Source organism: Staurois parvus, unplaced genomic scaffold (assembly GCF_062004578.1).
Source record: "Staurois parvus isolate SC_StPar_1 unplaced genomic scaffold, SC_StPar_1.0 ptg000152l, whole genome shotgun sequence".
Classification (NCBI taxonomy): Eukaryota; Metazoa; Chordata; class Amphibia; order Anura; family Ranidae; genus Staurois; species Staurois parvus.
Window position 1 is genome coordinate 3,420,924 of NW_028317948.1, and position 12,326 is coordinate 3,433,249.

The 12,326-nt window shown below is 43.7% G+C and overlaps 1 protein-coding gene across 1 annotated transcript; it reads left to right on the top strand.

The window, feature by feature from the left end:
• Positions 1 to 249: 249 nt before the first annotated feature.
• On the top strand, positions 250 to 11,846 carry SMIM10L3 (small integral membrane protein 10 like 3). The gene is made up of 2 exons (XM_089674815.1): positions 250 to 538; positions 6,221 to 11,846. The coding sequence occupies exons 1-2, from the start codon at positions 356 to 358 to the stop codon at positions 6,239 to 6,241; spliced, it is 204 nt and encodes a 67-aa protein (XP_089530941.1). The 5' UTR covers positions 250 to 355; the 3' UTR covers positions 6,242 to 11,846.
• The last annotated feature ends 480 nt before the right edge of the window (positions 11,847 to 12,326 follow it).

Genomic DNA, 12,326 nt, shown 5'->3' on the forward strand with positions numbered 1-12,326 from the left:
ACTGTGTGTTCCAACTGAGCTCCATCCACGTATAAGAGACAAAACTATATCAGCTCAATATTCATTCATCATTATCAGCCATGGATGTACAGGAGGATCTCAGGGATTGTCTTTGGGTTGTACAGGACCGCCGAGGAATCCGTCATCTCTCTACGGATATCAGTCCCATACACAGCACAGCTGTCATCACCCCTCCCCCACCACAGGGCACTCCCGGCGTCAGCTGATCACTTTCTACCGGCAGGGGGCGGTGCCCGGTGGGTTTCTTCCGGGTCAGTGGGCTGAATGGGTTGTCGGTGATCGGGATCGGAGCGTCCGGTGATCTCCCCTCCCCCCCAGGCTCGGTGGGGTGTATATGGCGTCCTTGTCCCAGCTGGCAGTCTGGCTCTCCCAATCGGCCGCTGCTCGCTCCTATGCGGTCTTCTCCAAAGGCCTGAGCCGCACTCTGCTCATCTTCTTCAACCTGGCCTGGAGGCTGAGGATCAAATTCCCCTACCTCTATGTCATCGCCTCCATGATGCTCAACGTCAGGCTGCAGGTGAGAGCCGGGCCCCCTTCACTGCATCCCCCCCCATCACTAGACCCCCCCCTTCTCATCTCCCATCCCTAGATCCCCCCTCCCATCCCATCCCATCCCTAGATTGCCCCCTTCTCATCCCCAGATCGCCCCCCCTTCTCATCCCCAGATCGCCCCCCCTTCACATCCCCAGATCGCCCCCCCTTCTCATCCCCAGATCGCCCCCCCCCTTCTCATCCCCAGATCGCCCCCCCCCTTCTCATCCCCAGATCGCCCCCCCCCCTTCTCATCCCCAGATCGCCCCACCCCCTTCTCATCCCCCATCCCTAGATTTCTCCCCCCCCCCTTCCCATCACTAGATTCCTCCCCCCCCCCCCATCACTAGATTCCTTCCCCCCCCCCCCCTTTCCCCATCCCTGGATTCCCATCCCCCCCTTCCCGTCGCTGGATTTCCCTCCTCCGCTCCCGTCGCTGGATTTCCCTCCTCTGCCCCCCCCCCTTCCCGTCGCTGAATTCCCCCTTCCCATCGCTGGATTTCCCTCCTCCACCCCCCCCTTCCCGTCGCTGGATTTCCCTCCTCTGCTCCCGTCGCTGGATTTCCCTCCTCCACCCCCCCTTTCCCGTCGCTGGATTTCCCTCCTACCCCCCCCCCTTCCCGTTGCTGGATGAAAGGAACACGATGTGCTTTAACTGCAGACTGTCAGCTTTAATTTGAGGGTATTTACATACAAATCAGGTGAACGGTGTAGGAATTACAACAGTTTGCATATGTGCCTCCCACTTGTTAAGGGACCAAAAGTAATGGGACAGAATAATAATCATAAATCAAACTTTCACTTTTTAATACTTGGTTGCAAATCCTTTGCAGTCAATTACAGCCTGAAGTCTGGAACGCATAGACATCACCAGACGCTGGGTTTCATCCCTGGTGATGCTCTGCCAGGCCTCTACTGCAACTGTCTTCACTTCCTGCTTGTTCTTGGGGCATTTTCCCTTCAGTTTTGTCTTCAGCAAGTGAAATGCATGCTCAATCGGATTCAGGTCAGGTGATGGACTTGGCCATTGCAGAACATTCCACTTCTTTCCCTTAAACTCTTTGGTTGCTTTTGCAGTATGCTTTGGGTCATTGTCCATCTGCACTGTGAAGCGGCGTCCAATGAGTTCTGAAGCATTTGGCTGAATATGAGCAGATAATATTGCCTGAAACACTTCAGAATTCATCCTGCTGCTTTTGTCAGCAGTCACATCATCAATAAATACAAGAGAACCAGTTCCATTGGCAGCCATACATGCCCACACCATGACACTACCACCACCATGCTTCACTGATGGGGTGGTATGCTTAGGATCATGAGCAGTTCCTTTCCTTCTCCATACTCTTCTCTTCCCATCACTCTGGTACAAGTTGATCTTGGTCTCATCTGTCCATAGGATGTTGTTCCAGAACTGTGAAGGCTTTTTTACATGTCGTTTGGCAAACTCTAATCTGGCTTTCCTGTTTTTGAGGCTCACTAATGGTTTACATCTTGTGGTGAACCCTCAGTATTCACTCTGGTGAAGTCTTCTCTTGATTGTTGACTTTGACACACATACACCTACCTCCTGGAGAGTGTTCTTGATCTGGCCAACTGTTGTGAAGGGTGTTTTCTTCACCAGGGAAAGAATTCTTCGGTCATCCACCACAGTTGTTTTCCGTGGTTTTCCGGGTCTTTTGGTGTTGCTGAGCTCACCGGTGCGTTCCTTCTTTTTAAGAATGTTCCAAACAGTTGTTGTGGCCACGCCTAATGTTTTTGCTATTTCTCTGATGGGTTTGTTTTGTTTTTTTCAGCCTAATGATGGCTTGCTTCACTGATAGTGACAGCTCTTTGGATCTCATCTTGAGAGTTGACAGCAACAGATTCCAAATGCAAATAGCACACTTGAAATGAACTCTGGACCTTTTATCTGCTCATTGTAATTGGGATAATGAGGGAATAACACACACCTGGCCATGGAACAGCTGAGAAGCCAATTGTCCCATTACTTTTGATCCCTTAACAAGTGGGAGGCACATATGCAAACTGTTGTAATTTCTACACCGTTCACCTGATTTGGATGTAAATACCCTCAAATTAAAGCTGTCAGTCTGCAGTTAAAGCACATCTTGTTCGTTTCATTTCAAATCCATTGAGGTGGTGTATAGAGCCAAAAATGTTAGAATTGTGTCAATGTCCCAATATTTATGGACCTTACTGTATGTGGCCCCAGACTGAAGGATATACTGTATGTGGCATACATTGTGTCTGCAGTTTTTATATATGTAACTCTTGTGTTTTATAGCACCTTATAGTGACTGTCACTTAAAAAAATCTAAATAAAGATGCTAGCAGGTATAACATTCAGCCAGATAGAGGTGTCTGTACTTACCTGCAGCGCCTTTCCTTGCCTTCTTTTGTCTCCTCTGTAGACTAGAAGGCTGGAACAACTTTATATTACTCTGTGCTTCCCTGGAACAGCTTTGTATTACTCTGTGCTTCCCTGGAACAGTTTTCCCCTCACTGTGTGTTTACTGAAATGTTGTCACTGTTAGCAAAAATCTCTCTAACCCTCGGTGCACACCTACAGTATCTCAGAGGTGAGTCCACCCCTCACAGTTTTGTAAATATTCTATCTCTTCATGTGACAACACTGAAGAAATGACACTTTGCTACAATGTGACGTAGTGAGTGTACAGCTTGTATAACAGTGTAAATTTGCTGTTCAACTTTTTAATCAAGGTATGCTGTTCTTCTGAACAATGTCTGGAACGACCCATTTTCCTCAGAATTTCAGAGAGAAATGCACTGTAACCAGCATGTACAACATTTGCTGCCTTCCTTCTTTAAATAAGGGCAATAATTGCCACCTGTTTTTCAAAGAATGAATGACCTCACTAATAGAACTCCACACTGCTATTATTTTGAACATGCCCCTTTCAATTAGTGATTCAATTATAGAGAATCAGCAGCATGCATGTCATGACTGTTGGGTCTGTTGGATTTCTATTACTCTACTACACCTGCTAGTAAACTATTTGCCATGTAGAAATATCATTTCTACCAAAAACAGTGATTGATCAGGTTAGTGATGTCTGACTGCTATTATTTTGAACACAACTGTATAAGTGTGTGTGTGTGTGTGTAAAGCGCTGCGTAAATTGACGGCGCTGTATAAGTACCTGAAATAAAATTAACCACTTGCCTACCAGGCACTTATACCCCCTTATTTACCAGGCCAATTTTCAGCTTTCAGCGCTGCCGCACTTTGACAATTGCGCGGTCATGCAACATTGTACCCATATGAAATTTTGATCATTTTTTTCTCACAAATAGAGCTTTCTTTTGGTGGTATTTAATTGCCACTGGGCGCTTTACTTTTTGCGCTATAAATAAAGTGCAAAAAATTTGAAAAAAAAAAAAAAGTTTCTTTGTTTCTTTTATAAAATTTTTCAAACAGGTATTTTTTCTCCTTCACTGATGTGCGTTGATGAGGCGGCACTGATAGGCGGCACTGATGGGCACTGATAGGCAGTACTAATGAGGTGGCACGGATAGGCGGCACTAATATGCAGCACTGATAGGCGACACTGATTATGGGTACTGATAGATGGCACTGACTGGCACAACCCCTGGGCACTGACTGGTGGCACTGGTGGGGGGCACTTCTGGGCACAGGTAGGTGGCACTTCTGGGCACAGGTAGGTGGCACTGCAGAGTGGCACAGGTGGGTGCACTGCTGGGCACAGGTGGGTGCACTGCTGGGCACGGGTGGGCGGAGCTAGTGGGCGCACTGCTGGGCACAGGTGAGCGGAACTTGCGGGTGTCACTGCTGGGCACCGATCATCAGGGCACTGATGATCGGTGCCGATCCCCACTCTGACAACTGCCGGTCCTCGGCAGTACTTTCCTCACGATCTGACAGCGTGAGGAAAGTGCAGCCGAGAACCGGCACTTGCATTTCCCTCTGATCAGCGTGTCATTGGACACCGCTGATCACGTGGTAAAAGGCCGCTGTGATTGGCCTTTTACCACATCACGTGATCAGCTGTGTCCGTAGGACACAGCGATCACGGAGATCGCCGGGTGCGCGCCCCCTGGGGCGCGCAGGAGAGCGCGTTCTGGGAGGACGTCATATGACGTCCACCCAGAACTGGCCGGCCGCAGTGCAGCCATCATTCGGCTATCTGCGGTCGGCTACTAGTTAAATAAATCTACGCATTTTCACCCGGAGCATTTTGTGGAAAGGGTCAGGGACTTTTTTAAACGCAAAATGTTACGTTTTTAGTTCTATAGACTTCAATGGAGGCACTGCAGAAAAGCATGTAGTGCGTTTTTGACGCATTTATTCTGCCCAGCAACAAGTTGAAGAAAAAAACATGGCCAAAATGCACTGCAGAAACAGATCAAATGCAAGCTGCATAGGTGTGAACCTGGCCTAATAGAGTCTCGGATAGTAATAAAAACCTGACCGGGGTTCTGACCCTTTTTCCCAGACTACCCAAAAAAAAATAAAAAATGACGATCATTTTAAAGTGTGCAAACAAATAGTGCAGTGCTTCAAAATGACATAAAAATGAACCAAAATCAACATCTAAGTGATTTTGGGTATGGCTATTCTTAAGAGCTGTAATTTCTAAACCCTTCCTCCAATTCAGATGTACATACCCTCACATTAAACCTGGGTGTGTACTTTCAGCCCATAACCATTATATAACTACAGCTTGAATATGTTTAGGTAAATACCTGCAAAAATCTAAAATTGTGCCTCTGTCCAAATATATACATTGAAGGAATTTAGTATTTGATCCCCTGCTGATTTTGAATGTTTGCCCACTCACAAAGAAATGATCAGTCTAAAAATCGAATGGTAGGTGTATTGTAACACTGAGAGACAGAATAGCAACAAAAAATTCAAAAGAAATGCATGTCTAACAAATTATGCATTGATTTGCATGTTCATGAGGGAAATAAGTATTTGATCCCCTATCATTCAGCAGGATTTCTGGCTACCAGGTGTCTTTCATTTAGGTAACAAGCTGAGATTAGAAGCAATCTTTTAAAGGGAACTAGTATAGCAGTCCATAAAAGTTCACACAGGTCAAAGATCTCCACTGTAGGTGTAGTGCAGCTACATAATTTCCAATAGGTGAGATGATCTTCAATGTGATTCTTCCACCAATTTGTACTTGCCAAAAGAATCAAAAGTATGCAATAAAAACAATGCAGCCAAACTTCCAATAATGGCCACCGATCCAAAGAGCGGACTCGTTGGCGTGACATCAGCATGTAAGACTCCTATCTGACGCGTTTTGTGCACACGCACGTCTTCAAAGGGAACCACCTCCTCCGGGAGGGCTGGACGTCACTTGGCCTTTGTGTCATCCTGGATACCCAAAATGGTATCCAAAATGCACAAAAATGGGAGCGGCATCTCCTAAGATTTGGAATCCTCAGCTTTCCCATGATCCCACAATGAGGCTCAGTTATGTCAGTGGCTGAAAGCTGTGAGGAAGGTATTTATTAACATATTTTCTTATGTTTTGATATGGTGAGATTTTAATGCAAGGTCGGCACTTTTGTTTTTTGTTTTTTTTTTAAATATAAAGCAACTGTGAAGAAAAAAAATGATTGCATTTAATGTATAGCCAAGCCAATATACCTGATAAGAATTTCCATCTTTTTTTAGGTTCACATAGAAATCCATTAGGACGCAGACATCTGCTTCAGCAGTGAATTCGTATCCATTGGATATTGTAATACACTTACAATGGATGGGCTGTCTACCATTAGTAAATCGCGTAGCAAAAAAGATTCAAGTGCTGCTTGCTTACAGGAGAGAGATTCCACAAGACAAGACGTGAATGACGAAGTTCTGGAAACTTTGAGAAGATGCCGTTCATCTGAATATCGTTTTACTTGTTCACATAAGGAGATGGCACTTTTGACGTTCATGAGATCTGTTCTAATTCACCCCTTGTCCAGTAGAAGCAGGGGTTATTCTTTAACAGCAAACACAGTAACAAACAATTTAGTCAATTTCTGGGATGGTGTAAATGACTTTCCCTTAATATTTTTATTTCTGTGGACTGGACTTGGCGAAACAAGTCTACCATACCTACGTGCAGAATTATGTTGACTGGTGGAGACTTTATGCATGTCTTTAATTTTTTTAATATATGTTTATTCAATTTTAAAAGCTGATGAAGGACATGGGAATTCCACTTGTGAACCTAGGTTTCCGATCAGAATCCCACAGAATGTGTTCATTATTTATATATATTAGTGATGTGCTGATATATTGGCCACTGAAAATTAACGGCTGAAAGTAGGGTTATGAACATTTTGTTGCCAATAAAAAAGCTGATTTTATATTTAAAATTTTTTTTTTTTAAAGGATAAGTTCACCTTTCATAACATGTTATGCCCATATTCAAGGTGTAACATGTTATAAAAGGACCGGCCCCCACTCCTCCCCGCTTCCCTGCTTTGACAGCTAGCGGGAGTTCTTCTCCCACCCACTGTCAATAGAAATGCACATTTTTTTTTACCTACAAAAAATGTGCATTTATTATTTTTATTGTCAAAAGGTGAACTTATCCTTTCAAACTATTGTGCGTTATATACATATTTTCAAAAAAAGGTATTTTGTTACTGGATGAAAAAAATTATATATTTTAAAACTGTATAGTTTGGTTTTTGGTCAAGTGCACCCTGAATTTTTGGTTTCAGTCCAGAATTTTCATTCTGTGCACCACTAATATATATTACTGGGCTCATCAGAGATCTGTTGGAAAATTAACAAAATAACTCCAGTGCCAGTCTTTTTTTTTTTTATTATTATTATTATTATTTTAACTGTTTGTATTATGTTTTTTTTGCTGGTGAATGTGAAGCATGCCATAATATAGCAGGTATTGGGGGATTGATTGGATAAAGGAAATAGAAGTATTCCCCCACAGCAACCAATCAGATTCAAGCTGCTATTTCTGGTTTAAAAATATCTGTCTGGTTGCTGGGGGCTTTCTACAGTAATAAAAATGTACATCGGAGCATAATGTATGTTAATCAAGTAGCACATTGCATAGCAGCCACTTTTGGGAGCCATATATCAGCTCTGTTGTGTTCTAGACCAGGGGTCTCCAAACTTTTTAAACAAAGGGCCAGCGTACTGTCCTTCAGACTTTAGGAGGGCCAGGGGGTGTAGAAAATGTCTCGGGTTTGTTGGTCAGTGGGAGCAAAAAAATTACATGGGCAGGAGGAGGAATAGTGCCCCATTGGTGGTATCAGTGGAAAGAATAGAACCTCCATCATTTGTGTCAGGAATAGTGTCCCATTGGTGGCATCAGTGGAAAGAATAGAACCCCCATCATTTGTGTCAGGAATAGTGTCCCATTGGTGGCATCAGTGGAAAGAATAGAACCCCCATCATTTGTGTCAGGAATAGTGCCCCATTGGTGGCATCAGTGGAAAGAATAGAACCCCCATCATTTGTGTCAGGAATAGTGCCCCATTGGTGGCATCAGTGGAAAGAATAGAACCCCATCATTTGTGTCAGTGGCAGGAATAGTGCCCCATTGTTGTCAGTGGAGGGAATAGTGCCCTATCCTTGGTGTCAGTAGGAGGAATAGTGCAACATTGTTGGTAGCAGTGGGAAGAATAGTACCCTAGTGTTGGTATTAGCGGGTGTAATAGTACTCCATCTTTGATGTTAGTGGTAGGAATAATGTTCAGAAATGCAAGGAAGTATGGCCCATCATTGCTACCACTGGAAGGAGTATGGCCCCAACGTTGATATCAGTGAGAGGAATTATGTCCCACTGTTGGCAGAAAGGATGGTGCCTCATCATTGGTGTTCATAGCAGAAAATAATGCCTTGTATCAATGAGGAATAGTGTCTAAGGGCCGAATAAAGGCAAGCAAATGGCTGCAGTTTGGAGACCACTGTTCTAGACCACTCTGAAACCCAAAAAACTTTGATTACAATTGGCAACCAAATCCTGTAGTCATGAGCTCTGGACCCTCCCAACCCCATCCATTTGTCCCATCACTGACCAATAGTGAAGTATAAAGGAGAGTAAGCCAGAGTTCAAAGGCGCTAGCTACTACCAACACATACATGCACCTTGCATTTTGGGGCTTCTAGGGTATTGTAGAAAGCAGAAGAGATGTGTGGGAGCTTGAGGTGCCTGCTTTGGAATCTGTTATTTTACTAAGCTAATGGTGCCCAAAGGTTTGCTTTAATATAATCTTTTCTTCCAAATGACATGTATAAAGAGAATACCCATTTACCTTTACATGCCTACATTTTTTTTTTTTTAACTGCATGAGTACTCCAGAACCCATGGAATCAGGGATACACATTTGCTTATCTGCAAAAAAAAAAATTTGTTGGCCGTCTACCCACAACCCTCCTGTCAACTGTTGGTGCTTCAAAGCATAGCAAGCTTCTGTCTCCACAGGGAGTTGAGACAGGGGGAGGGCAAGCATTGATTTTCCATATCAGTTTTGGGGGTTTGAAAGCTCTCATGAAGATTTAAAGAGGCAGGAAGATGCAGGTTGCTGCACTGCATTCAAGCTAGGCTTTTTGGAGGAAAGGGTTACATTAAAGCTTTCCTGTAAATGAGGAAAAATTGGCCTGTAATGTGCTTAATGTTAATTTTAATTCTTGCATGTAATATTTTCCTTTTGCTGATGAAATGTATAGAATTTTTACATCATGGACTGAAGATTTAAGATTTGTACATCAAAGTCCACTAGGACAACTTTTTTATTTTGCGCTCTGTCCTCCGCTGGTTTTAAAATTAACCAGTTCAGAGATGTTGCAACTGTGTGCTGTTGCTGGAGAGGCAACCCTCTGTAGTTTCTCAGGTGAAAGCCAAGGTGAAAATTCCTCTCACTTGGTGTTTTTATTGTGAAAACTGATTATTAATTTTGTTTTAGGACACACAAGTCATCCTCCAAGCTACAGGATCGTGTACCATTGGTTGATTTAAAAAAACACTCAAGGAAAAATGTTAATGCAGGCCATAGACCGACCATCCGCCCGATAAATGAAAAATTGGTCGATTATCGGCTGATAAACAAAAAATTGGTCGGTGCTGTTGCTGCCACCAATGTCCACGAAAAACAGCTTGTTTTTGTAGATTTTCCAGCATGACCCATAAAAATAAATGAGAAGATCTGCGAAAAACAGCCGACGGGCTGGGCCCACTAATGGCATGAATATCGGCCAATTTTTCGTGCGGACGAAAATTTGGCCGATAAACGACCTGTCTATGGCCTCCATAAGAAACCAGAATAAAAAGCCTGATTACTTATTTAAAACAGACCCAAACTATGTTTAACAGTCTAACGCTACATTCTCACAGGCAGTTTGCCACAGTGCAAATGGCAGTGATTGCTGGTTTTGACAGGTGAGTGGCTAGCTGTGGCTGCTGAGCCTGTACACTTCAATGACTGGATGCAGCTATTCACACAGCCAGTGATAACCTGTGATTGCTGCTGGCTGCACTTTATCTGCTGCTCTTTGGTTCCTTCCACTGGCCCCTATGTCCTGCAGTGACATGGGGGCTGGTGGGGAAACCACACAGCCAATGTGGGAAGCCAGCATTAATGAAAGCTAAACATTCTTCAGCAAAGCGTGGCTCTTCAATGAGGTATGGTAGGTAAGTATTTATTGGTTTATTTGCACGCATGGTATAGCTGAAGACAAAACTTTTTTTTTTTCTATCTTAGATAAGAGTAGGGGAAAGTTAAATTGCTGTTGGGATTTTTTTTAAAGTGGATTTTCACCTTCTGACCCAAATTATTTATTTTTTTACCCCCTACTTACCTGGGATACTTAATAACCACTTTCAGTGGCACTCGAGGTGCTCAAGTTTGACAGCAACAAGTCAGGTGATTCATGGAGCAATCTCCCCTGTAAGCCTAATCCAGAAAGCAATGTATGTGGGAACTAGAGGATGCCTTAATCTGCTAGCTCAGCAGGTGATATGTAATGTAAATGGTACACATGGCATAGGAGCCTGAGCCCATTCACATTATTACATATCACCTGCTGCGCTAGCGGAATGTGGCATCCATTATACTTGTCCTGTCTATCTGGGGGTGAGTTCTGCTTATTTCAGATACTCATCGAACTAGTAGATCTGGCTTTGCCCCTCTTGTCTTTTGGCAGTGCCCGGTACCCTGTGGCCATGTTTTGATGTGACAGCATTGTGAGGCTGCTGGCTGTTCTGGGTTCAGCCAGCGTGCCTTTCCATGTTGTGCTGCTACCATCCCTCCCGCTTTACTGAATGAAAGGATTTGCCTCTTGGTATATGTGATGTGTATATCCCAGGAGGCAAAGTGAGGACAGTACGTGTCATTCACCTAGGCCAGGGGTAGGCAACCTGCAGCTCTCTAGCTGTTGAACTACATTTCCCATGAGGCATTGCAACATTAAAAAACTGAGTTACAGCTATGACTTGCAGAGGCATGCTAGAACTTGTAGTCCTGCAACAGCTGGAGAGCCACAGGTTGCCTACCCCTGGCCTAGGCCAATGACATGCGGGGGGAGACAGACAATTTGGTAAAGAAAGAAATCTGCTATTCAGGCAAAGGAGGAATGGGTGAAAATCCACTTTAAGAAGTTTTCTGTTTGCTTCCTGTCCTGTAGACATAACAGGAAGATGAAAGGATATTTTTTCCATCGTAAAGGGATAGTTAGCATGGGGACAAGTGTCTCCAATGAAAGATCTCCCCTCTTCAACACGTTTTGACCTTGGATTTTGTATAGAGCAACAGTCACTTTTTTAAATAAAACTTTTTAGCTATTTTATTACATTTGAAACTACGGTGAGTTATCTAGAGCCTCTTATAAACAGGTTCACAGGAAAATACCAGGAGAACATGCCTGTTAGGAGAGAGCATTGCATGCATTCAGGTCTTTAGCATCATTTATATGTTCACATAGGAAGAGAAGCATTGTTGGTTGAATGTTAGCAATCAGAGGATGTGCCTTTTATTCTATCTGGGGGAGAGGTAGCTTTATTATCCAAAGTGCCTGACTTACCACCCTCAGTTGCAGTAGGGAATAGCTGAAGCAGTTTTTTTTGGGGAGAAAATTGAAAATGTCACCAGAGGTAGGTGCACGCTGTATGATGGAAAACTATCCCACATCTTCCCAATGAAGGGTGATGGGTGAAATTTTCAGATCTCCTGAAAACTTTGTGGAGGGTATCTAGTAATTTCTGCTATATATGGTTGCCCAGTGGAGCATTGTTTGAATGTGATTAATGTTTACACCATTAAATAAATTGTACTTAAGTAAGCATTTTGACTTTTTCTGTGAGATGTGCATCAACAGTAATAGCTGACATTGTAGTGTGTGGGGGTAGATTTACTAACACTGGAGCACTGAGAATCTGGGCACAGTAGCCACTAATTTCAGCTTGTCCAATTATATACTTTGGTAATAAAACGTGGAAGCTGGTTTCATTGCAGAGCTGCCCCAGATTTTGCACCCTCCATTTTTCGTAAATCAACCCATGTCCTTAGAACTGTGCATGTCAACTGTTATGCTTTCGGCCCTACAGCCACACCGTGGGTTATTCATCCCATCCCCAGTAGGGCATTTCGGAAATGTGTTCATTGTTTGAGCATGTATTATCAGACTGTCCTACAAGCTTGTTGTTGGAAAAAGGTCTGGGGGAAGGCCAATACTGAGGCATGACATGAGCCCCCTCCTAGATTGGATTGACATGGCTTCCTCCCATCAGTTGACCTTTGGGAGTATGGTTTTCTTATCCTTT

Excerpts from the sequence above, each read along its gene's own strand:
- SMIM10L3 (XM_089674815.1), top strand. The coding sequence starts at position 356 with ATGGCGTCCTTGTCCCAGCTGGCAGTCTGGCTCTCCCAATCGGCCGCT. Across the intron at positions 539-6,220 it reads TGCTCAACGTCAGGCTGCAG|GTTCACATAGAAATCCATTA; the intron begins GTGAGAGCCGGG and ends ATCTTTTTTTAG.